This window comes from Aphelocoma coerulescens, chromosome 7, assembly GCF_041296385.1.
Source record: "Aphelocoma coerulescens isolate FSJ_1873_10779 chromosome 7, UR_Acoe_1.0, whole genome shotgun sequence".
Taxonomy (NCBI): Eukaryota; Metazoa; Chordata; class Aves; order Passeriformes; family Corvidae; genus Aphelocoma; species Aphelocoma coerulescens.
The window spans coordinates 20,391,014-20,418,959 of NC_091021.1; the positions used below are offsets into that span (position 1 = coordinate 20,391,014).

The window sequence follows — 27,946 nt, forward strand, 5'->3', positions numbered from 1 at the left end:
ATCTGAAAGCCATGGAAGTTGTGAGGAAAGCCTAAGTTCTGCAATCTAGAGCAGAGATACTTTATTTGATGCCCATTAATATATTGTATGTTTTAAGTAGCATATTTTATGAAAGATTCAACATTTTTTGGGATCAGAACTAAATGTTTCTAGCTAATTTACTTTTTTGGTTTAGGTTCAGCTGAATTTATTAAGTTGTCTCTGTGTGTTGGTTGTTCCCCCCCATACCCTTCTTTTTTTAGCATATGTAAGCAGAATAATTTTGTGGTGCAAGGGACGCAAACTCTGCACCAGAGAATAAGATCTATTTTCTCCAGAGAATCTGATAATCAAGCAACAAAGAGGCTCTTTCAGGGATCCTTAGCCAAATGATGATGGCACTAAAATGTAATTACAATTTAATCTTTATTTTCTTAACAAGATATTATGTTTACTATAACACAGAAGTTATGATCAGAATGGCACAGGATTTCTACAAACAGAATGAGTTTAGAACAATTTATAAGTAGCATAATACAGAATTTATAGTATGACAACTTAAGATTTCTAATTGACTTAATCCTAACTTACAATTTCTTACCAATTGAATAATATGGAATTTGTAGTACAACTTAACTTACTATTTCTAATCACCTGGACCATCTGCAGATTGGGTCGAAACCCAATACACTGTTTGCTGTATCAATATAACAATCATAATCTGGACTGGAAGATTATGTGAAAGATATGAGTCAGTCCTCAGAGGTAGCAGATGATGATGGAAGCATCTCTGGCCACAAGGGTCATGGGTCTCACTGTCCACCAGCAGCTTGAGTCCAAGTTCCCTACTCAGGACTTGGAAGTGCTTGATGTTATGGGCAGTTCTGGTATTCCATATGCTGTTGTGCTTCCCAGTGACGGGTTTGTCACCAGCACTGGGACCTGGGATATTCAGTGCCAGTAATGAAGGGAGTAATTGCCGTCATGCCCAGGAATCTTGAAGCTGGTAGGGAGAAGAAGAAGAAATCTGTTTGGTTTGTCTGCTTGGTTCACAGAACCTTCAGGGCCTGAGAATAAGGGGGAAAGGAATGAATATGTGACCCGTTCAGTCACAGAGAATACCTGCTTGCCTTATAAAGTGGTGTTAGTTATGCTAACCACATTACAAGGGGTCAGCAGCAGGGCCTGCGGTCACAGCAGTCTTATCCTGACATTTCCACAAGGTAAATTCCAGTTCTGGTAACTCCAAAGTCTGAAATAGTGGTGATTGTGGATGTTTTTTATATAGACATTTTTCACCTATAAGTAACACTTCTTATGAAGATAATTGAGATGTGGAGCAGAGCAAAAGCTATTTAATCTTGAGTGATGTTTATAACAGGGGGTTTCCCTAGACAGTTCCCTTTCAACTTTATTTAGACGACTCATCTATTTTAAAGGACAACTCAGGGAGAAAATAACACCTATTGAAAATGGACTGCTTTTGTTTAGGTTTTCCTTACCAGCTGTGATGCTGACATTTCCATGGTGTGGGTTGCTTATGAATGGGAAGATGCTCTCATACCAGATCTGGAAACATCCAGGCTCCCTGGGAGCTCTATGACTAGGATGTAAGAACACTCAAGGCCATAAAGTACTTAGTTAAAAGTTAATTTTTGTGATGACATACACAGATGAGCATTAAGATGCCTGGATTTTTGGCATCACCCCACTTTTCCTTGCAATGTCTACATCTTTCAGTGTAAAGAATGGATGTGTGACTGGAGTATAGGCAGTTTTGTATTCAAAGACAGGCAAAAGGAGAGGCATTGTGGATGCACTTCTAAAAGTCGACACTCAACTTTGTTGGCACACTTTTATACCCAAAAGATGTGAATTCCTTTGTTGGTATCTTCTTAAAAAAAGAGAAGGAATGTGTTTTTATTAGGTGTTTTATTATTTTTATGATTGATAGGGATAAAATTTTTCCAGTGTTGAAATGCTCTGCACTAAATACAGTATAATGGATAGGAAAACTGGTAAAGGAGCTGGGATACTAAATGTCTTACTACTGTAGCTTCAAAGGCAAGACAGTGCAGTATGTGACATGACTGTATAGGGTAGCAGGATGTGTTTCTCTAGTAGTGAGGCATGGTGTTACTTCTGCTGAACTTCAACAGAAAGTGTTGCCTTGAGCCAGCACTAATTTATTGTTTCTCCCATATTCTTAACAAATGCAGCAGCTTTATTTTTGGTGGTTCATTTATTTTACTTTATTAATAGAGTTGTACTAAATAAAGCCTCTGTGACAAAAAACCATCTCAGACTGGGGTTTAACATCAGCACTTGCCAGTCTCTGTTAGGAGAGCTGGGGAGGGAGCAGAGGGAGGGCAGTTGTGAGGTGGAAGGGCATAGTGGGCACAGTCTCTATTTTTTTATCCTCACTTTCTAACTGTGTGCTTATTGACAGGTTTACTTGAATGCCCCAAACATAGTTAACGGTTATCCTTGGACTTTTCAGTCTGATCTTAGTGTGTTGATGGCATTGTATCAAGGGGACAAGTGCTGAGCTCTGTATGGCTCTAGGCAGAAGTCTCCTTAACAAGAAAGAGTCTCAAAGCAAAAAGCCATCGCTTAGTCTGATATTTCATTTTAAAGCTGAACACAGTCACTATTAAATAAACATATATCAGATCTAAATATATCTGGTTTCACTTTCTAGCCACATTTCTTAAATACCTTTGTCAGTGAGAGTAGAACTCTTAAAATTCTTTTTAGCATGGCTGGTGGTGATAGCTGATTATTCTTCAGATAAGAGAGATGTTTCAGAAGAGATCCTGCAATATAGTGTGTCTGGGCTCTCTGATGGAGGGAAGTAAGACTTTTATTTTCCAGATCAATGATAGAGCTCCTCTACGTTCTTGTACAGTTTCAATTTGTCTTATTTCCTGAATAATTAGTTTGTGATTGACACTTATTTGCTGTACTCTGATGCTAGAATCCTGTCTGTTCAGGAAGGTAGTTTTATTCTCATGTTCTTTTGGCAGAAAATTTTATTCTGTTTTGCAGATTTGACAGGGAGCTGTAACATAGCAAACCTCAAAATACTTTCTGTAATTTACCTAGGCAAATCATCTGTTATAACCAGTTATTTTACTATTTTAGTGAGGAAATAAAGAGAATAGCTCAAAAAGCTAGGTCATTCCCTGCTGTGGCTGTTTTTCCTGCATGGGGGGGTTTATTGCTGATTGTGAATCCCCCTGCCTTTTTCCTTCTGTATGGAGAATGCGATACCTGGTTAATGCTGAAGCTTGCTGTGTCTTAGCCTTAGCACAGATTGTCTTAACGCTTGCATAGAATTTTTCTATAGTGTATAATCATTTTGACATCGACATTTAGGCTATTTATGACTTCATTGCAATCACAGAAATATCTGTATAGCGTATTTGGAGAGGTTTTTCTGGATTTTTTATGCAGTGGGCTTTTATAAAGTAGTATGGGATAAGCTGAATCTCAGACTTTGTGGATGGTAATTTCCCACAAAAAGGTGAATACAACAGTTGAGTAACCCACTGGTTCTGTAGCTGTAATAGTGATGTTTTTAAATGTCCAACTGCAAAAAAAATTCAATGAGGAATTAAAGAGATTAATTGTTGAATGTTGAAAATGCAGAAGTAGCACTTCTATTTGTGGGCATAGATTTCATGTAGCACTTAGTGTATTTTAAGTGAATTATGTCATAATTGCTAGGATAAGCAAAGTAGTATCCAAGTGAGCTATAAGGAGAGAGATTTGAACCCAGCATGAATTAAGAACACGGGAATTGTTAGTAAATTGTATTTATATGATTATCATGAGGTTCTTAAGAGCTCAAGTATTTGTCATGTGAAGATGTAAAGGGAAATAATGACACATTTTCTGTGAGGAAGCTAAGTTTCAGAAAGATTTAGAGGTCAGTATGGAGGTGTAAATGAGCTTTACTCAGCTGATTTATAAATTATTTTTCATCAGTGGAAGTAATACGAAAGAAAGTGAGTAATACTGAAAGTTGTCTAGAGTATTGTGGGGTAAAAGCTAGAAACCGAAAGGAATTAAATATTATTTGTTCTCTGTTTGTTAACCAAAAGTATTGCTTTTTCACCAACAGAATTCATTCTTTTGAAACTGAAGAGCCTAGTTCGGCCCAGTGCTGCTATGGGATATTCTGAAGGGCTGATTTAGTGATCCTGAAAATACGTGACACAATATTGCATACAACGTACAGCACATACAGCACAGCTTTCCAAGCTTGTGTATCAGCACAGGCGCTTTGTATGTTACATAAAAAAGCTCCACATGTATTCATGAGTAGAAACCCAGTCTAGATTTGTGCACAAATGCATTGTGCTCCATGTAAAAGGAATCCTGCAGTTACACGGTATAGGAGTTACATTTAAGAATTACCTAGGAGACTCTTATTCAGAAATAGGATGTTGCGGGAGATTAAATAGAAATACTTCCATTGCTGCTTCATCCATTTTCATAGATTTTTTTTATGTTCACTACTGGCTTTTTACAGATAGCTGCAATTTAGTCTTGGATTGGAGACTGGTTTTAAATTTGTGTCCACTAATCAGCTACATTTAATAGGACATTTCTATATGTTGGGGTAACAGAAGAAATGTATAAAAATGCAGGTGGTATATGTTGGTATGTAAGACTTTATAGATTCTGAGATAAGATATTTAGTCTTCTCCAATTGCCCCTGCTGTCTAACCCTTCGGATACCTAGCTGACAAGAAAACCTACCATTATCAACAAGTTTCATCCTCCTCTTCAGAAATTAGAGCCACTGTAGTGTTGGGAAAGGTCTCTTTTGTTAGAGTGACCTAAACTGCAGAAATCTTTAAAAGAGGTTTCTGCTGAAATACTGTAGAGACTAACACTGAGCCACTAAAAACAAGACTTGGTAAATCATTATGGTCTATTGAGGTTACCGACTTTAGTTTTTAAGGAGAAGAAAAAAATTGAAAAGAAATGTTTGTGATTTATTTCAAATACAGTTACTGTGCCATGAAAAGTGGAAAGTGTCAGACCTTTATAAGTAATGGGATAAATGAAGTGTCACATCCTTGTATGAAGGATGGGCATGTGTAATGTGCAAGTGATATAGTCCAACCATCTCACCTCACTGTCTGTCTTTTTGAGACTTGACTAGTGGAGAGTAGTTAAAACTAAAATGTTTATGTTACTTGTTGATCACAGTTTTTCAAATATCCTTATTCTCTTCACCAGGTCAGGTTCTGCAAGGGTCAAATTCACATTAAAAATAAAGGAGAGAGATAAAAATGCCTTTATGTCAAGTTTAGAACAAGTTGAAGGAACTTGTTCAGATAAGCTTAAATCCCAGGTGAGTATTTGTGGGAGTTTTTATATGCTCTCTGTGAAGTATGTGCAAAGTGGAATGCAGAAAATTGCTTTTAGGTTACCTTCTTTCAGAAGAGGTGAAGTGTGACCATATGTAGTAGCTCATGAGTAGGTTTCTATTGTGTGAACCCCAATAGTTAAAAGCAATTCTAATGGCTTTATTGCATTGATGATGGGATAGTAGGGAGTGCATGGTCTGTAGCATGAAGGGACAGGTTGGCTGTAAGGGCATGCTTACACTAGAGAGGATGGCAGCAAAAACACCAGGACAAGACGAAACTCTGACCTGTTGTCTGTTGTGAAATGGGAGTAGTAGGCATCTTGATGTGGTCAGAAATTGCATTATTTCACTGTTAACTTTTGATATTGGTAAAGAGAACTTGTCTGTAACAGAATGACTTTTCCAGTAGTGGGGAAACCCCATCATTCTTACAAAGCTGGGGTTTTTTTTGAGTCTGACCGTGGGTAATCCTTTTGTTTAATTCTTCTGCAGGACACAACTGGATGTAAAGGCTTCATGGTTTAACCAGCCTGAGCTTTCATTTTAGTGTATCAATTTCCTAAACACAGACTGGATGTCAAACTGTATAGTTAGTATTCTCTGCTTTGAGGGTTTTGGAAGACTCATAAGGTACAGTGTATCTGAAGAAGCCCTATCTTCTGACAAGGAATGGTTGACTGTAATCTATTCTATACAATCATTTCTGTGATCATAATTTGTTTTGCTAAGTGGTTGTCTGTGACAATTTAGTTTCACTGTATGATAGTGCATTGCTTCTGTAGTCTTGTTAGCTCTCAACTGAAATGCTTATCTGGGTAGTCTGGTTTCTAGTAGCTGCTCTTCTGGAACACTTCACGCTTCTACTTGTTTAGTTGATGAGACAAAAGGAGTCATCTGACTAGATGTGAAAGCTTCAGGTTTTCCTTACCTCTATCCTTGGTTGTTCACCTTGTGAGCCGGAGAACATCTTTAAGAGGAAGGAGGCATACAGCTACTTAGTGTCTGTCTTCTCCTTCAGTACATGAAACTGCTTTTCCAAACAGGTTTTATATGTATGTAGGTCCAACCGAGAATGAAGACTGCACAAATTCACTTTACTCTCAAACTAGAGTGTATTGTGTATTAGAGTATTAAATAAGCAGGAGAAAGAAGAAATGGGGTATGTTGGCATCAGTCTAAACCTAGAAAGCTTTCTGTATTGTCAGCACATCTTAGTAATGTGGTGAAGAACATGCCATTGTAAGTCATCTCCGTCTGAGAAGAAAACACAGAAAAATGTACTTTTTTTTTGTAATTTAATTTTTCCAAAATGTTTTGAAGTGTTACTTGCTGTCATTTAACTTGAGGAAGCAGTCAAGATTTTATCCTGGCATTGGGTGAATAATTTCTCTGTGTGCTTGTTCTGTTTGTCTTTTTTGTGGCCTTTGTATACAAATCTATTTTAAAAGCAAGGATCTTGGTTGTTTTCTACAAGTAGATAAAACTACTGGCATAGATGAAAAAGATACATAAGAATGATCTTGGTTTTTTTTCCTGTAGACTTAATAGCTAAAAATATTATTTCTCCTGTTTCAGTGTACATCTGTGTAGTCAAAGTAATGAGAGGATTTGTGTCTCGATGTCTACTGAATGATGAATTCATTAAAGCGATGTAAATGAGTCTTACCTTAACTGAATTGTGCTGACTCGGTGGTTTCTTCCTTGGGATGTCTAATTTAATTTTTAAAATCTCTGAAGTCTTTTATTACCTACATTATTGGAATTTTTAAAGGCTTTGTTCTGTAAGCAGACAGAACAGGACATGTCAATATTTGTCTGTGACCACATCCTGCAGAAACATGACTAGTTAGTCCTGTTGAGATTTTTTTTTTAGAGAGACTTTTTTTTTAAAGATGAGCTCAGAATTTTGACATGAAATTCATACACAGTTAAAAAGCTTTGTGATTTGAGTGAAAACATCATGTGAACCAACGATACATGAAAATAGCTAAGCAAATAGCAATTAAAACATGTACAATAACTTTCAGTCATGAGGTATTGTTGGTGCTGTTTTCAGATGTGCTGAGGGAAAAGCTCTCAATTGTTCTTAAGTCGGCTGGTAACTGAATCCACGTTTGTAGAGCTTGACAATAAAAGGCTTTTTGTTCACAATTTGTATTCATCTAAGACGTGCCAAATAAATAGAACATAGGTTATAAGCAGGCCAATATAACATGTTGCTCAAATGACTTACTAGAAGTCCATAATTTATATTGAAATATTTAGAATTGCAGGTAGAAGCTTGTTGGGAGCTTTTAGATTTCTGCATGCATGAGCACAATGCAATTATTTGAGGAAGCACACATTGCTGTATTTGACATGGCAGCAAGATGTGCAACTTGAGCTAAACTCCTTCTGGATATTACTTGCAATCATTTCATTAATTTAGTGAGGCAATACTGACTGGGGCAATGCCAGTGGGTGCTTGATAAAAGAAGCAACAATACCTTTTACTCCTGTGGTTCACAAATAAAGCATACTAGAGAAAATTATTCTATTCCTTTACCCCAAATTTGTTCAATTCCCATGGGCTTTGTTATCATTGTATTTGTGTGACCATATGTGATTTGCATGCCAAGTAAGCATGAGCGACTTTCTCTGCTGGGCCATTCACTAACCTGCATCTTCTCACTGGTGGTATGATACTTGTGCTCTTCACAAGAACCAGCATGCTCTTTGTAGGGTGTTACTCTAGCCATGATGAAGGAGCAGGAACACTGGTGGAACTGTAGAAGATTTGGCATGTACAGTTTACTGATTTTTTTCTGTTCATTGGATAGGGGAACAAAAAGCCTGGTTAAACAGGGACTGACCTGAAAGAACAGAAAGAAATAATATTGGATAAAACACAGTACCCACCTCTCCGTGTTAAATTGTATCAATCGTGCAGGTCATGTTCTTGATTAAAACAGGTGTATCCAAAGACAGAAGTGTAATGGTTCCCAAACTATGAAATGCATTGAGGTGGTGGTTATGTCTTGATAAGTAAGTTGTTGACTTTGGATTTTTTATGGAGTATGGAAAAGAAACTTTCAGGTTTTTCTTTTCCATCTGACTAGTGTGGAAGGTGTCTTGCTAGTGAAAAGATAGGCATGTGGGGAAAGCACTGATAAAGGATAAGCAGCAGATTTGAAGTTCTTTGTCAGTATGGGCTTCTTACGCTGGTCGCTGGTTTAGCTCCTATTATATTAAGACTGTTCCTTTTCTGCCCTTTTTCAGGTAGCGGTGCTACAGCAGTTGTCCAGGCAGCGCTGTGCAAACCCAGGCAAGAACGTGTAGCAATAAAGAGGATCAACTTAGAAAAATGCCAAACCAGTATGGATGAATTACTTGTAAGTAAAGCAGGGGGCAGTATGTTACATGGAAACTTACCTTCTGCTTTGACTTTGTTTTTTGCTTGGTCCAAGAGTGAGGTTAGAATTTTATGTAGGATGTGACAGAAGGATTTGGAAATGATCTGAAAGACTTACACCGTTCCCTAAAGATATAATTTTCTAATGTACATTTTCTAAGGTCAAAAAAATAAGATGGGCAAACTTGAATCTTGGGATAATCAACTTGGGATAACTGTGGGAAGACCCTAAACTCTTGTTTCCTGGAAGCTCAATTTATAAGAAATTACTGTCTGGTTGTCTGTCTTTTTTTAATACTGAGGAAAGATACATTTTCCTTTGGTTAAACACTAATTAAAAATATGAAGGTAAAATTTAGTAGGTTTCCTTGAAATGTCTAAAGCACTAAAACATGTTGGATCATTTTGTAATGATAACTTTTAAGGAGAAAAGGAGGAATGGCTACACTGCCATCTACACAAGGTAACTTTTGTTAAAACTAATAACACACATTCATCCGATAGGCCATAACAAGAATGTTTGAAGAATGTTACTTGTTTGGGCCACTGATCAGAGAAGAAAGGGACCTGTAAGAGGCCATTTGTAAAAAGGAACCACAGGAGTTTTTCCTCTGCACTGGTTATGGCAATCCAGACAAACTCACAAAGAACTGTTAAAACCCAAAACCTATTGCTTTCTAATGCTCCTAGTTAGGTGCTTATGAGACTAATGCGTGTTTATATATAGGCAGCATAACAAGATTTGAAGGACACAAAACCATTCTAAAAGTGAGAACACTTTCTTCTGTTCCACAGGTTATACTACTGCCTAGAGACTGTGGGCTTTTTCTAATGCAGAAATTCCTGCCTCTGAAGGAAATGATCTCCTCAGCAGGGAATTGCCAGTGCAAAAGCTATCTTGAATTTGATACAGAGGGTATGGTCCGTCCAGTTTCTTCAGATAAAATGGCTTTTTTACAGTGGAGGACCCAAAATGCTCTTCCCCTGGTGATTGATGGCATTCGCCTTCAGTTTATGTGACAGCTTGTATGCGACATTGTTGTGCTTTTTACGAGGACTGTGGTAGTGGAAGTTACTTCTGAGGTAGTGAGGATTCTGTCAACTGAAAACTCAAAAGATAAATTCTGAACTGTCTTTAAAAGAGAACAGCCCAAGGTGAGATGCTGTGCATGATGTATTAACAGCTACAGTCCCCAAAGAACATTTCTATAAAAAGATAAATACTAATAATTGTAACATAAAATGGTCAAAATTGGATCTTTTTGGTTAGAATTTGATCTAATACTGGGAATTAAGAATTAAAATGTTACAAGCGAACAAGCAAAGCCAGACAAAACTGCCAAAAATCTGCAAGAGAAATTCATGTGGTCTGGAGAAATGATTGCAGTTAATTACCAGCTTGTAAAAAGTTACCTTTCCAAGTGCTTGAGTGTCTTTACTGTTGACATGTCTCCACTGTCTGTCAAATGAGGCAGTAGGTCTTGAATTTTTGGTCCTATATTGCTTTCTTTTGGTACAAAGACAACTGTCCATACCATCTTTTTTATTTTTTAACATAAGTCAATTTCTGCTTTTCTGTGCTCAGATTTTTTTGTTTCTTTTGTTGACCTGTTTTGATCTGAACATGAAATCTGGTTTTCCTGGTTCCTGATTAGGAGACCTAAAGAAGCGCGTACACATATGTGCATGCGTTATACATACATAATTAACTTTTTTCTGTGAGGGTCAGTATACTTATGACTCAGTTCTATTAGAGAAACTTCAAAATTGTGCTTGAAAAATAGAGACTTTTTCTGGAAAAAGGCGTAATTGACCTTCAAAACTCTTGTTACAACTGTACTAACATTTTCATTTCAGTTGATAGTACTTAGAATGTTCTTGCATTTTTGGCAGAATTTGAGTCTAAAAATGTTGAGTCTAATCAGTTTTTAATCACTTATTTTTCTGATGGAACAGTTTTTATTGGCACAGGGATGTTCTAAAATTCTCTGAACATGTTGGTTTTTTAAAAGGCTGGTGCTGAGTGCTTATGAATGCTGTGCACAGGCACCCTTCTTAAATTCTCAGCTGTGTGGCCTTCAGAGAAGTGGAAATGCATCAAGCCTGGTGCCCATGTAAGCAGACCTAGGATTTGGGCCAGTGTCAATTAAAATAGAAAGGCAGTGTGGGAGGGAGTTTAAATATTACTGAGGTTACACAAACTGCCAAACTCCTGAAATTCGATACTCTGTTTCCTGCAATGTCCTGTGTTCTCACTATTGTAACCTAAGTGTAACTTAACCCCTTGAGCCAAGGAAAAAGTCCAGTCCTTAGTACTGTCCTGACTGGGTATCTTCCCCGTTCCTTTACCTCTAGTGTTCTAAAACAATCAAAAACTCAAGGCTACAATCTAAAGAATGTTCTGTAGAATGGCTGTTTGATTGAACAGATTTCCTGGGCTGTTTGTGTTTCTGCTCTGGATTGCCCTTGGTGGCAGGATCTCTGGAGGAGCCCTTGGCCCGTGAGGGGCCGTACCCAGGTGGAGGAGGCCTTGGGGACGCACCCGCAGGGCGGTGGCACCTGCCTGGTCACCGGGAGCTGGGCCTGGCCTGGGTGCTGCGGCTGAGCATGGAAAGGAGCTGTCTCGCAGTTGCTTATTAACTGTGTCACCCACCTGCCCTTAGGCTGAAAGACATTTTTATGCAGCTGCTCAGTGAAACTGGATCAGGAATAACCTGGCTGAAAGAGGTTAGCTTTTAACCTGAGCATTTTTCCTGGTGCAGCACACAGGCGCCTGTGCTTGTGCAAGCCAGGGAGAAGAGAGGGATGAGGAAGAGACTTACATTGCTGTTACTTTGCTGCTGTTGAATGTCTATGGTGACATGAATGTGAAGAAGGCTCCAGCATGTTCTCCTGGATGTTCTGCTGCAAGCTGTTTCCCTGGAAGTGTATTTTAAATGAATGCTTTTCTCTCTCATCTGTGCATATCATGGGCCACAGCCAAATAACAGAAATCTGTGGAGGCTTACTCTTCTATTTGTGATAGGAGCTTTCTAGAACTGCAAGTCTGAAATTAATTCTTTCCTGACTAAAATTTCATCCCTTATCTCTCATGAGATACTTTTTTTGTTTATTTTTGTTTTGCAAAGACTCTTTGGAAAAAAAAGTCATGAAAGCTGAGACACAAGGTGCCTTTGGCCATGGTTACTGTGGTAGCTCAGTTGTTGCCCATGACTTGATGCATGGAGGTAAAATATTCAAAGCACTTTACAGTTAAAGATAGTGAATCTTATCTCAGTCAATTAGTTACATTTCTGCATTATTAATGTCTGAGAAAAATAGATGAGGTGCATTTTTGCCCAGTGGTGTCAGGTGGACTTTTTGAGTCACTGTTGTATTACCAGCACAGGAAAATAATAAAACAGTGTAAGAAATTAAATAGTAACCAGGAGTGGGAGAGTTACAGTTAAGGTTTGGAATGGGAGGCTGAATTAAGAACCTGAGGTGGTAATTTGTCTTATGTTTAGGATGACGTGTCTTCTGGGATAGGGAAATGTGCCCCACATGTCTGTCTTCTGTTTTCCACTTACTATCTTCTGGGGGATGAGGGGGACCTGTCTCAAAAATTGCTCTTAATATTCAGGCTCATTGACTTATTATCCAGGCATTCTTCTTTCTGTAGTTCAGGGTTCAGAAGTTGTCTAAGGAGGACAACTTTGGACAACAGAACAAGCTGAAATGTGTGTCAGACTACAGCCTGTCTTCAATACCAACAAGCACCATGAGATTAAATCCCAGTCTTTAATACATATAATTAACTTTTTATTAGAAATCAGCTGTGATTTTCAGTGCATTGCAAATAACGAAAAACCTCTTTCAATCATTGATAAAATGAGGTTGAAAGTTGAAGATGGCATTTGTGGCAGCTTTAATTAACCTAAGCGGATCTGCTTGGTGCCTAACTTGCCCAAATGCTGTTGAGTCAGAGAGAAACACAGTCCATCTCAAAGCAGTTGCTTTTCAGGGAGGGAGGAGAGGAGGAAGAGTTGTTTTTACCTGGATTGGCTTCCGCACTGGCTCACCCTCCAGGAGCATGTCCTCTAGCACCAGGGATGGATTGGGCCTCTTCTTCGGGGAGAAGTATGGTTGTGGCAGCTTAAGTTGGTCTGAGGCCAAACCCTCTGGTACAGAAGAGGCCTCATGCTTCTATGTAAAGGATTGGCAGAAGAATGAGAGCGGCTGGAAAGGTGTTGCAGAGCAATTATGTGAAAGAGTGAATACAAAAAGGACTCTGCTTGAATTAACAGATACAAGACAGTCATTCTTAATGTGTACAGCTGTGGCGTGTCATAGATGGTGTTACTTGGTAGTGCCACGTTGTGCATCTGTTGGTGACTGTGTGTTCCTCTAGTCAATTGTTTCCTATGACTTTTGGTCTGTGATATTGCTTTTTCTCCACTTCTGTTTGATTGCGTGGCTCTGTGTCCACCTGTCCATCTCACAGTAGCTGAGCCACAGGTGCTGTGTCCTTTGTCCAACAGCTTCCTTCCTCCTTTCCTACCTGTTCCCATGATACTTTCCCCTTTCAACAGAAAATGCAGTAGATTTTGATCTTGCCTTGCATTTTGTTGTCCAGTCTGTACCCACACTGTCAGCTCTTGGACACTACTCATTCTTCATTGCTTACTGTGAATTTGAGACTTTAACAGTCAGTAATTTCTTTGCTGTTCTCAGAAGAAAAGTGGTGTAGCTATGCCTGAATCTCCTGGCCAAACTTCCCTCGTGTTCTTAGCAATAATGCTTTTTCTTGCATGCAGATCTTTAGGTAAATTAAAATGTTTTAATGCCTTGGTGCATACTCTGTACATACTTTAGTTCTGTTATAGTATTTCACTTTGGAAATTAAACTTTATATTAGCAAAACTGATAGCTGGCTCTGTTGTGTTGGGCTTTGTATTTCTTACAGAAAGAAATTCAAGCAATGAGTCAGTGCAATCACCCTAATGTGGTGACCTATTACACATCTTTTGTGGTGAAGGATGAACTTTGGCTAGTTATGAAGCTATTAAGCGGAGGTAAGTTACTGGTTTTACTTGTTTCGATGCAAGGCAATTGTAGGATTTTTTCCCTAATGTATTACCTTTGAGTTCATTGATCTAAACTAACTAATGAGAAGGGGTAGACACTACATAGGATGAACCTCGAGATGTAGGCATTTTAAGCAGGAATGTGCAAGTTTACAAAGTTTGTATATCTGTATTCATAGGACAGGCTAAGAATTACTGAAATACAGTAGTTACATAAACAGAATTAAATTTTCATTCAGAATCAGTATATCAAAATTCTCTATTAAGGCTGTATAGGGAAAACTGATTAGAATTAAGTCAATTCTGTCAATCTGATCTTTTATGGAGTTTCTCTAGGATCCCCTGTATTTTTATAAAAATGCATATATTTCTGATTTCATAATGAGTATTACTCATTCCTTATTCAGGTAAGATTCATCCTGGGCCAAGTATTACACGTATTGCATCCTTTTTATTGCTTAAGCTAACCAAACACTCATTGCATTTTTTTATGATGATGGTTAATGGTATAAAATTCTTATTTAGTTCTGGAAGAGGGAAAAAGGGGGCTGAGCTTAATGTGCTTGTAGTTTAGAAAAGAGAGGCTCCAAAATAAGGTGTGATGGTCCTGGTTGTTACACGATGTTGTTCAAGATTAGTCTTGGTGGCAGCAGGCTACTTCACTATGAGCTGGAAAACAAGGATGGGAAGTGCTCGTAACACTTGTGTTGCATTTGGTTGAATTGGTCAGTTCAAGCAATAGCGAGCCCAGAGCATGAGAGAAACTAGTGATTCATGACAGAAATGTACTGTGAGCTGTTGAATAATGCCTGGATAAAAACAAAATGCTTTTTTCAAGGCATTAAATGCCTTGAAATGTATAATAACTGAAGTTCAATGTCAAACTGTGTGTCACTGGGAACGTTATCGTTTCTTTGAATTTGTCTCCTTCCAAACCTGCAGCTGTGTGTTTACATCGTGAACACGTGAACCGTAATCTAAACTGGATAATAAACCAAGATCTTTGCAGTACATATCTGTTCAAGTATGGGGTAATCCTGAATTTTTAATAAGTGGTTGCTTGGCAAGCTATTAGCAGATCTTTCTAATGGATCATTAATTGTTTCAGTATTTTTGAGAAAAAGCAGTGCTCTGTATCTCGTTTGGATGGGTTAGTGGTGTGCTTTATTCTAAGAGCTAGTTACATGAAGCATTTACACATACATGCAAAGATTTAAATTGCAGTAGCATAGAAAGGATGAAGAAATACAGCTTTCTAAAGAATCCGATGTGATAATGCTTTGTATATGCTTTTTTTCTTTCCTGGATCTGTAATACAGGTTCAATGCTTGATATAATAAAGTATATTGTCAACAGAGGAGAGCACAAAAATGGTGTCCTTGAAGAACCCATAATAGCAACAATTCTTAAAGAAGTTTTGGAGGGCTTAGACTATCTGCACAGGAATGGGCAAATTCACAGGTAGGAGCATATACATAGTGAAAAGCATTTTCAAAATTGACTGTAGCTTGTTGATTCTGGTCAGCTGCAGTGGCTTGGCTAAGCAAGTTGTATTGCCTCTTTCACATGCTGTAAGTGTTATCAGGAATTATCAAGTGGTAGTTCTTGAGCAGATGCTGTAATCTTGGTTGCAGTTTGTTACTAATATTTACTATTTGCCTGGGTCTTTATCCTATCTCTCTTTTCTAGTTTGGATAGGTTTGTACTGTGATAAGCATGCCAGAACTGTGGTCTGTATTCCTGTTCCTGCTGGTGCTCCAGCTACCTAATCTGATTCTAGTTTATGGGATATGTTTTGTGACTTGGTTATTGCGTTGCACAGTAAACCTGTAATCTTGGGTGCTTGGGGACTCCTGTCAAAATGCGAAATGATTTTTTTCCTGGTAGTCAGTAAATATCTATCACAACTCTACAGACCTTTTTTTATGACCACATGTGAAGCTGGGATTGGTACTGTGGAACTGCATCTTAGTGTATATGCATCTAATGATTGCTGTCTTCTGTATATTCTCTCTCCACTGACTTCCTCCATGTAAATTGTGCAGATCCCTTGGGGTGGTCTATACATATCTACTGTAGGAACCCAGAGGTTGTTCCCACTGTTTCATTGTTGGAAGTGTGTTCTGACCTTCCTATTAATTTTATTGAGGTGAATTTTTCTTCTTAGGAAGGTGCCTGCAGTGGATTCTCTGTTTCAAGCTGTTTCAAGCTCTGTTCTTTTATCCTAAAACCAGGCTTGCTGCAGATAGGACTCTCAGAATGGAGGTGGTACAGATGTAGCACAGTAACTGTTCTTTATGTGTACTTCTTATATCTCCTAAATGAACTGTCACTGATGTAAAGCAAGAGCTGTTTCCTCCTTTTGCAGAGAGAAAATTGAGATAAATGGATAAATAAAGTACAGTTATTTTGACTTCTGGTCTGGAATTCCAAAGATCTGCCTCAGATCTTAATTCACAGTATTCTGTTAAGATGATATTTTTGTGAAGGGCACATTCATGAGATTTTAAGGATAACAGGACTCTTTGAGGTCAGATTTGTGAATTCCCCTTGCCTATTCTTAAAGTACTTTAAGGTAAAAAGAGAGGTCTGTATGATACATCTGAGATTTCTCCTTTTTTAAACTGTGCAGAAGTCCTGTTGAAGTTGAAACACTGTGTCTTCAACTTCCTATGTACATTATAGGTGAATGCTGTGGTACTGTTCATGGAATACTGTGTGAGGTGGCATTTGTTAGTTGGAGATGTTTTCAGAATTATTCAGGGATCTTGTTCTGTTGTTTCAATACATTCTTTTTTATATGTTTATATATCTATATATCTATATCTATATCTATCTATCTATCTATCTTGTATTTATATATGAGGAAACAGGTTACGTTACCTTTCAGTAGTAATGTAAATTCAATAAAACTTGGAAAGATTAATTTTCTCAAGTCTTGTTATGATAGATTCTGTATGACAGTATTAAACTGTGCATTAAGAATGGGGTACATGTTTCTATTAAAGAAAACCCAAACAAACCAAACCAAAACAACCACAAAGTTTTCTTCTTTCTTTACATGTGAAGAGTGTGTTAAATGGATATTGTTAACTCTTAAGCACTTACTAAATTTTGAACACATTCAATGCCAAGTAACTTTTCATCACTATACCCTATAGCAAAATATGGCTGCGATTCCTGAGCTTTAACAGCTTAATTGGGTAGAAATGTGCAGTGCATTTACCTTTCCTGAAGATAGGTCTCTTCTCTGAAGAGATCAAAGAGGAGAATTTTTTTCAACTTTCTTCTTTATTAGTGGTGCACTTGGATGTGAAAAAGCATTACTTCTTCGTTTAAAGCTCTGGAAGCTTTCAGCTTGTGAGAATATATTTGTAAAACGTGGTAAAACAGACTTTGGACCTAAATACCTATTTTCTTAAAAACTATCCCTGAATTCTGCTCATTTTATGCTAAAGCTGAATTCTGGTCTTTTTATACCTGAAAATTTGTGAGAGTTTGAGTTCTGCGCTCTGTTTTAATGTTATTCAGTTACATTTTGCACTTCAGCTTCCTTTTTCTGGTTTAAATTTGAATATGCTGTCTTTTGAAACTATTCAAGTGTACAATATTTATTTGTTTGCTTAAAATGTGCAGTATGCACTTTCATGCTAACCCCTGTTTGTACATTGTAGAGATTTGAAGGCTGGCAACATTCTTCTGGGTGAGGATGGCTCTGTACAAATAGCAGGTAATGTTGGTGGTAGAGTAATGGATAAATAAAAGAAAAAGGTAATTGCAAGCTGGACCAACTGATATCAAGGGCAGAAGTTTTCCTGTTGGCTTTTAACTATTCCTTTTGGGGTGCTGTAGCTACAAGTTACCCAGTTTCAGATTTCAGGATTCTTGATTAATGATACTTGACTCAGAAATTATTCAGTATTTCTCTGTGTCCCATCAAATATATAAGGGAACTTTCTGATGTCCTCTTAGTGTTTCTATTTGATCCACCCATGAACTTTAAACAGCTTGCAAATAGTAGAAACTGATATTTCTGTTAATTTCATTTTTTTTTCTGCAAGTAGTTGTAATAGTTCTTGGGGATCCAACAATCTGTGTGTACTGCCCTTCATAAGGACTTTGACTATAAGTTAACTAGTCACTGAGATGCATGAGATATATCTCGCTGGGAATTATTTTTGGCATATCTGCCATTTGTCTGGCAGTGCTGTCTGTTGGATGCAGTTTTGCATCTTCAATGTCCTCTGAGTGCCTTAATGTGCTTCTTGAGCTGTAGTCTGTAAGAATAAGATTATTTGGCCTCCTAAGAGCAAGGTTCATATCCCATCTCTCAAAATGGTATCAGATTATCTGGAAAACAGAGGGAGCAGGTGGTGATACCTGCCTTGTTCCCCCAGCACAGTGCCAGGCCTTCCACAGTCTATAGTGGGTGACAGAGCACTGAAAGCCCTCGGTAATAAAAATGACTATAGACAGAACTTGTAATTTTTGTATAAATGATGGTTTCAAAGTACCATGTAAACATGTGTTTTAGGGGCTTTAATATGCCAGTGTCAAATAATGATAAAACTACATTTTTCTGTTGTTACTGGAGGGCTTTTTTTTTTCAGCCTTAAAATCAGGTAACAATAGGAAAGCAGTAGGAAATAAATTGAAGTCTATAGTAAACTACTCCATATCAGTATAGCTGGATTGTAAATAGTACAGTTGAAAATACATATAGCTCCATTAAAAATTGACAGTATTTCTGCACACATTGGGAACCTGCTCTTTCTTCCACTTACACACCTACCTCTCCCCTACAGCTGTCGCTGATGGTAGTAATGGGTTACCAGAACACTGAGCTTTTTTTTTTTCCCCCCCTTCTATTTTAGAATTTGGTAAAGCTATTCATGTCCTGATATACTATTAAATACATATTATTGATGACTTTGCTGATTGTCTCTGATTTGTCAAATTCCTGTAAGAATTTAAATTACAAACTATATTCCTTCTTGTTCAAATCATGTTCATATTTAGTTGCTATGCAGAAGAAGCTCCTTGTGTTTGAACAACAGCAGATACAAACCTTGGCACAAAGTGCATATTTGAAAACCTTAAGTGACAGATGTACTGGAGTCCTTTGCAACCTTATTCAGGAAGGCACATACTGAGAAGTTAAACTCGAGGATGTTTTTGTGAGGATTTCCTTGATAAAACTATACCATCTATTCCGTAGGATTTCATGAACAGTTTGTTGTGCAGCAAAGGTCAGCTCTACAATGGAGAGTTTCTATAAGTATACCTTTAGGAGCTGACTTAATTTCTAAAATGTAAAACTTTTGCTTTGTTATTGGTAGTTTAACAGATTTCAACTTTCCTCCTCTTTCCCAGATTTTGGTGTTAGTGCATTTTTAGCAACTGGAGGTGATGTTACTCGTAACAAAGTAAGAAAAACATTTGTTGGTACTCCCTGTTGGATGGCACCTGAAGTAATGGAGCAGGTATTTCTAATGCCAATAAAAAGTTTAAAACATTTTGTCTTTTAATTTTGGAACTTGAGACATTACCACCTTGGTTTTCCCTTCTGATTCTGTTTCAGGTGCGAGGTTATGACTTCAAGGCCGATATGTGGAGTTTTGGGATAACAGCCATTGAGTTAGCAACAGGAGCAGCACCTTATCACAAATACCCTCCTATGAAAGTAACAATCACTTTGTATTACTTAATGCTGTTAGCTGTATTACTAATGCTGCTAGTAGTTAGTACTACTTCATTTTCAATAGCAACTCAGGGTATCTAAATAGATGTATTCTGTGTAGTATTTTTTCTCTTCTAATTTCTACATGTCAGATTGCTTTTGCTCACACCTCATTTTTGGGTTTATTTTAGGTGTTAATGCTAACGCTTCAAAATGACCCTCCCACTTTAGAGACAGGTGTAGAGGACAAGGAGATGATGAAAAAGTATGGCAAATCCTTTAGAAAACTAATCTCTTTATGCCTTCAAAAAGATCCTTCCAAAAGGTAGGTCACTATTGCCATGTAAAATAGAATTATTTTTAAAAATATACGGACTACTTTTAAGTTACAGTTAAGACATAATCTTTAAATGTGTGATTTGAATTTTGTAAATGGCAGCCTTCAGTCACCTCCATCTGAGGAGAAGAAATTGCCTCTTAACTGTTCTTTAAGTTTACTTCTTCTGATTGTTAACTTAATATGTTTATACTTAAACACAGTATTGAACTGAACTCCGATCAAACAAAAGTCCTTGCTGTACATCTTAATTTCTCATCTGAAGCAAGATATAAATCTTGATACTGTGCACAAGTCTAACAAGACTGTTCAGATTGATCAGCAGAACTGTTGGTAACCAAATATACCATTCTCTTGGCCTTTAAAAAAAACTAAAAATAAATAATTTTATGTTGATTTTTCTCATTTTTGTGACATAAACTTATTGTTGCTTTTAACGGCCATATTTCCAGAGAAAATTACTTACTAAGATGTGTTTATTTTTTTACTGTAAAGTTAGGACCTTCAAGCTTGTTGGGTTTTCCTCATGCTTATGTAGGGAATTGCATGTCATGGTATCTTTGCTGTTTGTTCTTTCTTGCTATGTTTTTTGAATAGCCAAGATGATGAAAGTATTAAACATCTATTCTAAAACCATTGTTGAGGTCCCAAGTTCCCTGAGTGATTAATTTATTTATTCATTTTTATGCAGACCCATTTTTTTAGGCTTTTTTTGCTGAAGAGTTCTAGGAAGCACATTCTAATTAACATTAATTCCTAAGGTATTTAGTATATCACTGTTTTCTAGAGTTTCAGAGCTACTATTTCTGGGGAAAGATTTTTCTGAGAGAGCAATCCTGACTGTATGTGTCATTTATGGTGTATACTTCCTGAGGTAATACTAGCCTAAGTCCAGGATGTGGTTGTAGGGAGCCGAATTGAAAAAGTGACAGCAGGAATACTAGAGAACCAGTATAATTAAGAAAAAAGATTGTGACAACATCTTTATTCTTTAAATACTTGAAAATTTTTGTTTCACTCGAAGATCATTTGTTTACTGCTTTCAGATTCCCAAACTCCTTACCCTTGTTGGTCTTAGTAGCAAGTCCTGATGCTTTTAAGCTTAGTGCTGCAGTTTGGCTTCTTACACATAGGAATGAATAATAATAGTAATGGATAATCGAGCTCTTGATAATCAAGCTTCTTTTAGTTTCCATTATCCAGCAATTTTCAGGGCAAGATTAAATTGGTATGAAGTAATGAGAAGTAAATAAAAAGAGTTTTTCTTGTCTCCTTGAATACGTGATGCTGAGTTACCTGATGTGCAGTAAAGGCATCAGTGTTGAAACATTAGTTTTTAAGGTACTTATTTGAGTTTATACATTTATTAAAACACATGCAATATATTCATACTCAGGATTGCCTTGAATGGAACAATTAGACTAGCAGATAGATGCTTAGATGTGTGTGCCAGTTACTCTGTACTGGTATAGAGCAATTATTTTTATATGGGGGGATCATCACTATTTTTCACATTTCTCACAAGCCAAGATGTAATTTTGCACAGAGATCCCTCCAGTAGCCGTCGTGTCAGTTGTGGGAGAAGTCCTTGCTCTTTGTGGCAAATTCTAGGACTGGCATTGCACTGCTGTTGTCTGAGACTATGATGGTTTTCTTTTGGGGATCTGTGTGTGGGTGTTTCTCTCCAGTGCCAAGGATGCTGCTCAGAGTCCTCAGCTGCCTGCAATTCATTGCCACAGCTTGTGTGGAAAAACAGGGCCAGAAAGCATGTCCAGACCAGTTCAGAAGTGTCTGGCATAATTAGTGGTAGAGGAATGGAGAACACTGCTTTGGATAAAACTTAACTAAAATGTAGCTTTTAAGTGTGCATAGCCATGTTATGAGATGTGATGGTACTGTACTTTGAGAACTTTAAAACTTTGACACAGAAGCTGATTTTTCTTTTTAATAGTTTCCCTTCCTTTTTGCTCATCCAAGATACATGTCTGAATTACTACTGAGCCTGGTGGTCTCCATAGAACCACTAATCAGAACTCCTTTATTGTAGAGTTTGACACTTTGGAGGTGAAGAAAAATACATGCTCTATGGAACCTACTGTCTGTGTCTAAATTGAATTCTTTTTGTTAATGTCAAGAGTTGTTTCATTATTTCTTGCAGGAGTGAGCTGATATATATGTACAGACTATTTACTACTCCTCTTCTGCTCACTTACTTTTCAGATCTGTCCTTGAAGAAATAAACTAGGTCAGATTTTGGGGATTGTTAGAGATTGAGATTTTTCCAAATGGAAGTTTTCTCAGTGTCTTACCTTGTTTGTGCTATATTCAATCTCTTGCTGGAATTCAAATGGAAAACTAGAGCAGATGTTGCATCTGTTTATTTAGAAATTATGAATCTCGAAGATTTTGACTTCCCTAAATTTAGCTGTGTCAAAATTAGTCCTGGATGGTGGTATGGGCTCCTAATGAAAATGATGGAGGATTTTATCTCATTCCAAGAGATGCTTTGCTTTCTCTCCAGAGTCTGCTTCAGTACCAGAGTCTGGCTTTAGCTAAATAAGTAGCTTTTTGGATCCCTGCAGCTAGGGAGACAAAACCTGCTGTTGGAATCACTTTGGTAGCTGTGAGATTGTGGTTATCTCTTGGTAATGCTGAAACAGACTTAAACAGAACTGAAATTAAAAATGAAGTGTGCCAGTTTTTACCTTACAGCTGTTGCTTTGATTTGTATTTGTGTGTTTGAGTGGAAGATGATCCTGATGACCCTCTTTGGTTTATGCATCATGTTAATAGTGTCAGTATAGTTTCTTGTACCTGCTGACATCAGTGAAGTAAAAGAATGCCAATAGGAGGTACTGATGCTGCTGTTTGGAAAATGTAATTATGCTTTTATTGCTGTGGAGCAAAGTTTTAGTTGTATTTGTAGAGTCATTTGGGGAAGAAAACAATACCTGTCTTTTTTTGTGGGGGTGTTTTTGTTTGTCTTATTTCTTTTTTTTAAAGTTAAATGCATTTGTGTTGAACAAAAAAGGGGGGAAAATTGACAGCTTAAGAGACTTTTTTCCTCTCTCTTTTGGTATTTTTGCCATATAGAGAGGCTTAATTTTTTTCATGTGTGGTAAGTGAGTTCATGTGAATTAATTCTGTAGCTATGATCATTCATTCCCCATTCATACAGTACTAATTCAAAAGTATTAGAGACGTACCATTTAACTAACGTCTTGTACTGTATTCACTGAGAGGGGTCTTTGTTTTCTGTTCTAATTTATTATTGATCTTTCAGGCCCACAGCAGCAGAACTATTAAAATGCAAATTTTTCCAGAAAGCCAAGGTAAAATGTTTAACCCTATGAGTAAATTTTGCTCTGCCTTAAAATCTATGTGAAATTTCTTCTTTCCTTGTAATGATTTTTAATTTAACAAATGTTGGTTTTGCAGAATAGAGAATACCTGATTGAAAAGCTTCTCACTAGAACACCCAATATAGCACAAAGAGCAAAAAAGGTGAGTGCATTCACATATTTTTCTTGACTGGTGTGGAGGAGAAAGCAAGGACTCCTCAATTGCCTTACATTTTTAGTTGGCTGACTAAACCATTCTTTTAATGTAATATTCAGAGATAGGGAATGTTGAGTGAATGTTTTCTGCAGCCTTGCTTTCTCTAGGAAGCCCTGAGGCATTTTGACCTCCTTTCTGGCCTTGTCAAAATGATACATGACGTTCGTCATACTTGATACGATTTTTTTCTCACTTCCTCTTAGAAAGCTGCAGGTGAAGTAGTTGTGGGGAAAAAAAGGTGGCCTGAAAACATATAGGTTCATAAACTGCAGAATTCATATCTTCATTGATCACCTAGAGAAATGGTTAAGATACTATAAATGGTATTTATTGACAACTGCCTGGTTCTTTGGATTATTTCAAATATTATTCCCAAAAAGTCAGGTCGAAACTTCGCAAGAGTGCTGCTGAATTTTTCAGACCAGTGGAGCCTTAGTCCATAGGTGACAGAATTAAACCCACAGCTGTGGCATATGCTGGTATTTCTGTGGTGCCTTTGTCCCTTGTATAAATGAGCTTACCAAGTCATGTGCAGCAGAATACAAAAATATTAACTCCTAACAGGTAAGTATTGTAAAACCTTTAAATATGAAGCAGTTCAGAAGAGCTAAGAAACAGGAATGAATGTAGACTCCTGTTTGTTGTGTGTGAAAAATTATGGAACTCCCTTTTTCCTTTCTGTCGTGACTTCACACACCATGTCTCTTCAGTATGAGGTACCTGCTCGGAGACTGCTGAGCCTCTGAAGGTGACAGAGTAGTATGCTGAATCCAGCCTTCTAAAACCAGGCTTTCTGGGGGGATATTTTGAGGGGGGCATTTCAGCAAAGGAGGTGTTTGAGCCTTTGTTGGCACATCAGTTAGGCTGCAGCTACCCGGACCGTCACTTGTACGATTTTCTGTTGCCTTTGGGAGTATTGGTTTGGCATAATTCTACAACACTGAAATGTTCTGACAGCTGCTGGCTCATACTTGGAAGAGACAGCAAGATCTGAGTGCTCCAAGTTCCTTCGAATTTTGGGAACTTGTTGACGGTGGGCTCTAAGAGGCTGGAGTAGGAAGGGGTACTTAGAGGGCTTATTGGCAGGGCTCTTGTGCTGAGCAGGTTCACCCCTGCGAGAGGCGGAGGAGGAGTTCAGGGTTTGGCCGTGTGGTGGCAGCAATGCCCACGTAAAAAATGATCCAGCTGGAGAAAACCATGCTCTGGTTTTCAGTTTGCACCTCTGGTGTGCAGGAGTGATTTAGACATGTGCTGGTACCAGCCAGGCTTCTGCCAGAGTGTATGGCTCCTGAGGTTTCGTGTCCCAGCTGTATCCTGGGGTCAGCTTTAGATACTGCGTGTTAACTTCTGCATGCACGTGGGTATACTTATTTATTTGGAGTACATAGCACTTGGAATTGTGAAGGGAATGCACAATAGCCTCCTGTACACCACCAGAAATAATTTTCTGAATGACTTTTTTGACAGTTCTTTCTAATTTGAAAGAGGTGTGAATTTTAAGAAATCAAAGCTATACAGTGGTGGACACAAATTAATATGTCTTTAATTACATCATAAATGGAAAAAGTATTTGGGTTTTAGCTACTGAAAATGCTAAATTATTTATATTTTAGAAGAACACAATATTAAAATTCATTGGGGATTTAAAGTTTAATTCACTTGTTAGAACTTTGCATGTAGCTGCTGTTTTAAGACACCATAAAATATAAATGTACTTTAATAATAAAACTCCGGGGTTTTGTTTAAAAAGCTTGTGTAAGTTGAGTTTGGTTGCTTAAACATTAACATGTAAAATGTCTGAGGTTGCTCTTGGAAGAAGTAACTCCTGTAATTGAAAAACTAATTTCACTGGGGCAATAGATAGGAAGGAGCTGGTGTCATCACTGCTTAAATTATCTTCCGTAGCACTTGGTGTAAAATGCCTATGACTAATGATCTGTAGCACCACTGCTAGTACAGATGTCAGATCTGCCCTGCGGTAATCTAATTTTTCTTCCATTTACCACTTGTATAATTGCTTTGCCTTGTTGCCCAGAACTCCAGCCTCAGTTTAGTTTTAACTCTAAATTCTTCTCTCTTGACACAGTGTTCCCATGTTTTGCTTCTGCCTTTAAAGTTTATAGTTGACTATTTTTTTCTAAATATGAGTTTGAGTCTGTTTGTGAAATCCTAAGAGCAGGTACACGGGTCTTGTATGTGTGAGGAAAACATTTGGTGCTGTGAAGATGTGGCCTGCTTTAAGCCCCAATTTGATAATTAAGCAATGTCTTCACTTTGTGTTTAAAATACTGTCTAACATTAGAATTGTAAGCTAAGTGTTTGTGCACATGTTCCCCCTGTTCCATTTTTTCATTTGCTTTTGATTCTGCTAAATTTTAAATGATGTCCTTCTTGCTTGCCCTAGCCTAGTAATCAAGGATAATGCTGAGCCACTCATCCAGGAGGAGTATGTCCTGCCTCTTCCTGTGCAGGACCTGGTTAGATGTATATTGGTACTGAGCCACAGGAGTGAGTGTTACACCATGCAACTTCTTACTGGCAATTGTGGGTTTCACTAATGGGACTGCTCACCTGTGAGAGCATTGCTGGTGTCAGGAAGAGCTGGGGAGAAGGCTGTGATGAATAGTCCAAGCTCAGTGTGGTTTGGTAAGCAGGGACATGCTCTGAAGCCACACTTTTGTCATGGATATAAATGTAGGAGCCCTGACAGCCCGTGCCTCTGCCTGGTTAGATGGTGTGGTGGAATAGCAGCCTGCCCTGTCCTGCTTGGATGAGGGCTGTGTGCACTGCTGGCATAAAACAGCTCACCAAGAGTTTACATATACTATTTATCAACATGTGCTGAAGCAGTTTTAATTTTGAACTGAACACTAAGTTGTTCCATTTGTGATTAGGATTGCTGTATTGGAATAGAGCAATTTGAAATTTGAAACAGCTTTTAGAGTTCCACTGTCAGTTTTCAAATCTTGTCACACTAAAAAATTAATTATAACTGTAAGTACTCTGTATGCCTAAAGGCCCTGGGTCAATTTTATGGTTTCATAATCCTATTTTTTTAATTTTTAAAATCTCCTGCATGACTGCCACTTCTACAAAGTCAACAGGGAAAAACATGTATCTGCATTTCATTTTATTGCTGTCTGAAGTGCTGCTAGTAAAAAAAAAAACCTAAGCAATAATTGGGCTTAAATTCTATTTTTGGAATGGTGGTATTGCATTGTGCTCTGAATAAAAGCTTTTTTTATAGCTGAGAGTTTTACATTAGAGGGAAAAACCTGTGACAGCATGAAATGATTAGTGTGAGTGATACCAGTTTTTATTATACTTCACTAAAAATGCCCTTATGGATGGTTTGGAATTCTAGCTCCTCAGTACAGCTATTTTAAGGTGATGGTCATGTTTCATTATATAAGAAATCACCAGTCCCGTGCATTTAATGAGAAAAATATCATTATATCACAGATTTCCTGGACAGCTATAACATGATCGCATCTCAGCAAGATATACAAGTGCAACATTTCCTTGCTTCAGTAATGGATTTCATCTGGTAGATACATCCTACCAGTGATGTATGTTAGTACAGCTGGACTCCAGCTGAGTTGAAAAACAAAGAGCAATGTGAGCTTGAGCTCAGATTGTTAATATAATTGTATATTAATTTTTCTTCACACTTAAAAAAAAGCTTATTTAAATAATGTTAACATATAACACACGTGCTATACTGGAACTCTTTTTCTGGAAAGCAGCAGCTGAACTATAAATATGTGCTTGGCAAGGCTTTGTGTGAGGGAGGGCCCTCCATTGCAGAGGATTAATTGTTCAGTTTATCCAGAACATTGCTACAAATTAAAAAAAAATAAATAGTGGAACTGTGTTTATATGGTTGAATATTACTAAAAAAAAAAGGAAAAATTGCCACTCACACCATGTCTGTTACAGTGGGGATACTGCAACATGTGTATCAGACAACGAGGCCCGTGGAAGAGAAATATCTATGGACCGATCTCTTGATTTCAGAGATGTTTATTTCCCCAGCCGCATGGCCGGGGCTCTGCCCAGGAACTGCTCCATCACGGGACCCGAGGGTCCTTTGCCCGCGCAGGGGAACACAAACCAACCCATGGGGAACGAGGCTGAGCAGGGGCAGGGAAACCCCGTGCCTCCCTCAGGGCCCCTCTCCCAGGGCTACATGGCGGGGGGGGGAGACCCCAACACGTCAGGTGATTTTTTTATTTTCAAGAAGTTGTTGGAAGGGAAATTTAATGAAAACACTTTTTCCAAAAATGTATATTTGACAGAAATTCACATAATCAGAAAGCAGTGCCGGCATTAGTGGGTAGTAGAATTGGAAAGTGTTTTAAGGGGCAGAAACATGCAGTTGCACCAGCTTTATTTTAACGTTTCAAATAAAGGAAGAAGATAGGTTAGTGTTTTTGCCAGCATCGTAGTTGTGCCATTAGATGCAAGGAACTTCATGCAGTATATGGGTTTGTCCATCTTTTCTTTCACAGGGTGCTTTTACTATTGGTGTGGTTGTTTTTGAGGTTGG

General features: G+C 37.8%; 1 protein-coding gene across 10 annotated transcripts in view; it reads left to right on the forward strand.

Annotated features, from left to right (window-relative positions):
• The window catches only part of STK39 (serine/threonine kinase 39), an 89,670-nt gene that overhangs the window by 11,744 nt on the left and 49,980 nt on the right, over positions 1–27,946 (forward strand). For 7 of the 10 annotated variants that reach the window (XM_069020759.1, XM_069020764.1, XM_069020766.1 and 4 more), the window contains exons 2-10: positions 8,624–8,736; positions 13,702–13,810; positions 15,142–15,283; positions 17,497–17,552; positions 19,196–19,305; positions 19,404–19,505; positions 19,694–19,827; positions 23,123–23,171; positions 23,278–23,343. In XM_069020759.1, coding sequence (XP_068876860.1) covers positions 8,624–8,736; positions 13,702–13,810; positions 15,142–15,283; positions 17,497–17,552; positions 19,196–19,305; positions 19,404–19,505; positions 19,694–19,827; positions 23,123–23,171; positions 23,278–23,343 — 881 coding nt within the window. Of the gene's footprint in view, positions 1–5,232; positions 5,348–8,623; positions 8,737–9,597; positions 9,673–13,701; positions 13,811–15,141; positions 15,284–17,496; positions 17,553–19,195; positions 19,306–19,403; positions 19,506–19,693; positions 19,828–23,122; positions 23,172–23,277; positions 23,344–27,946 lie in introns of those variants that run through there. The other 3 variants (XM_069020762.1, XM_069020763.1, XM_069020765.1) reach the window with 2 other exon arrangements.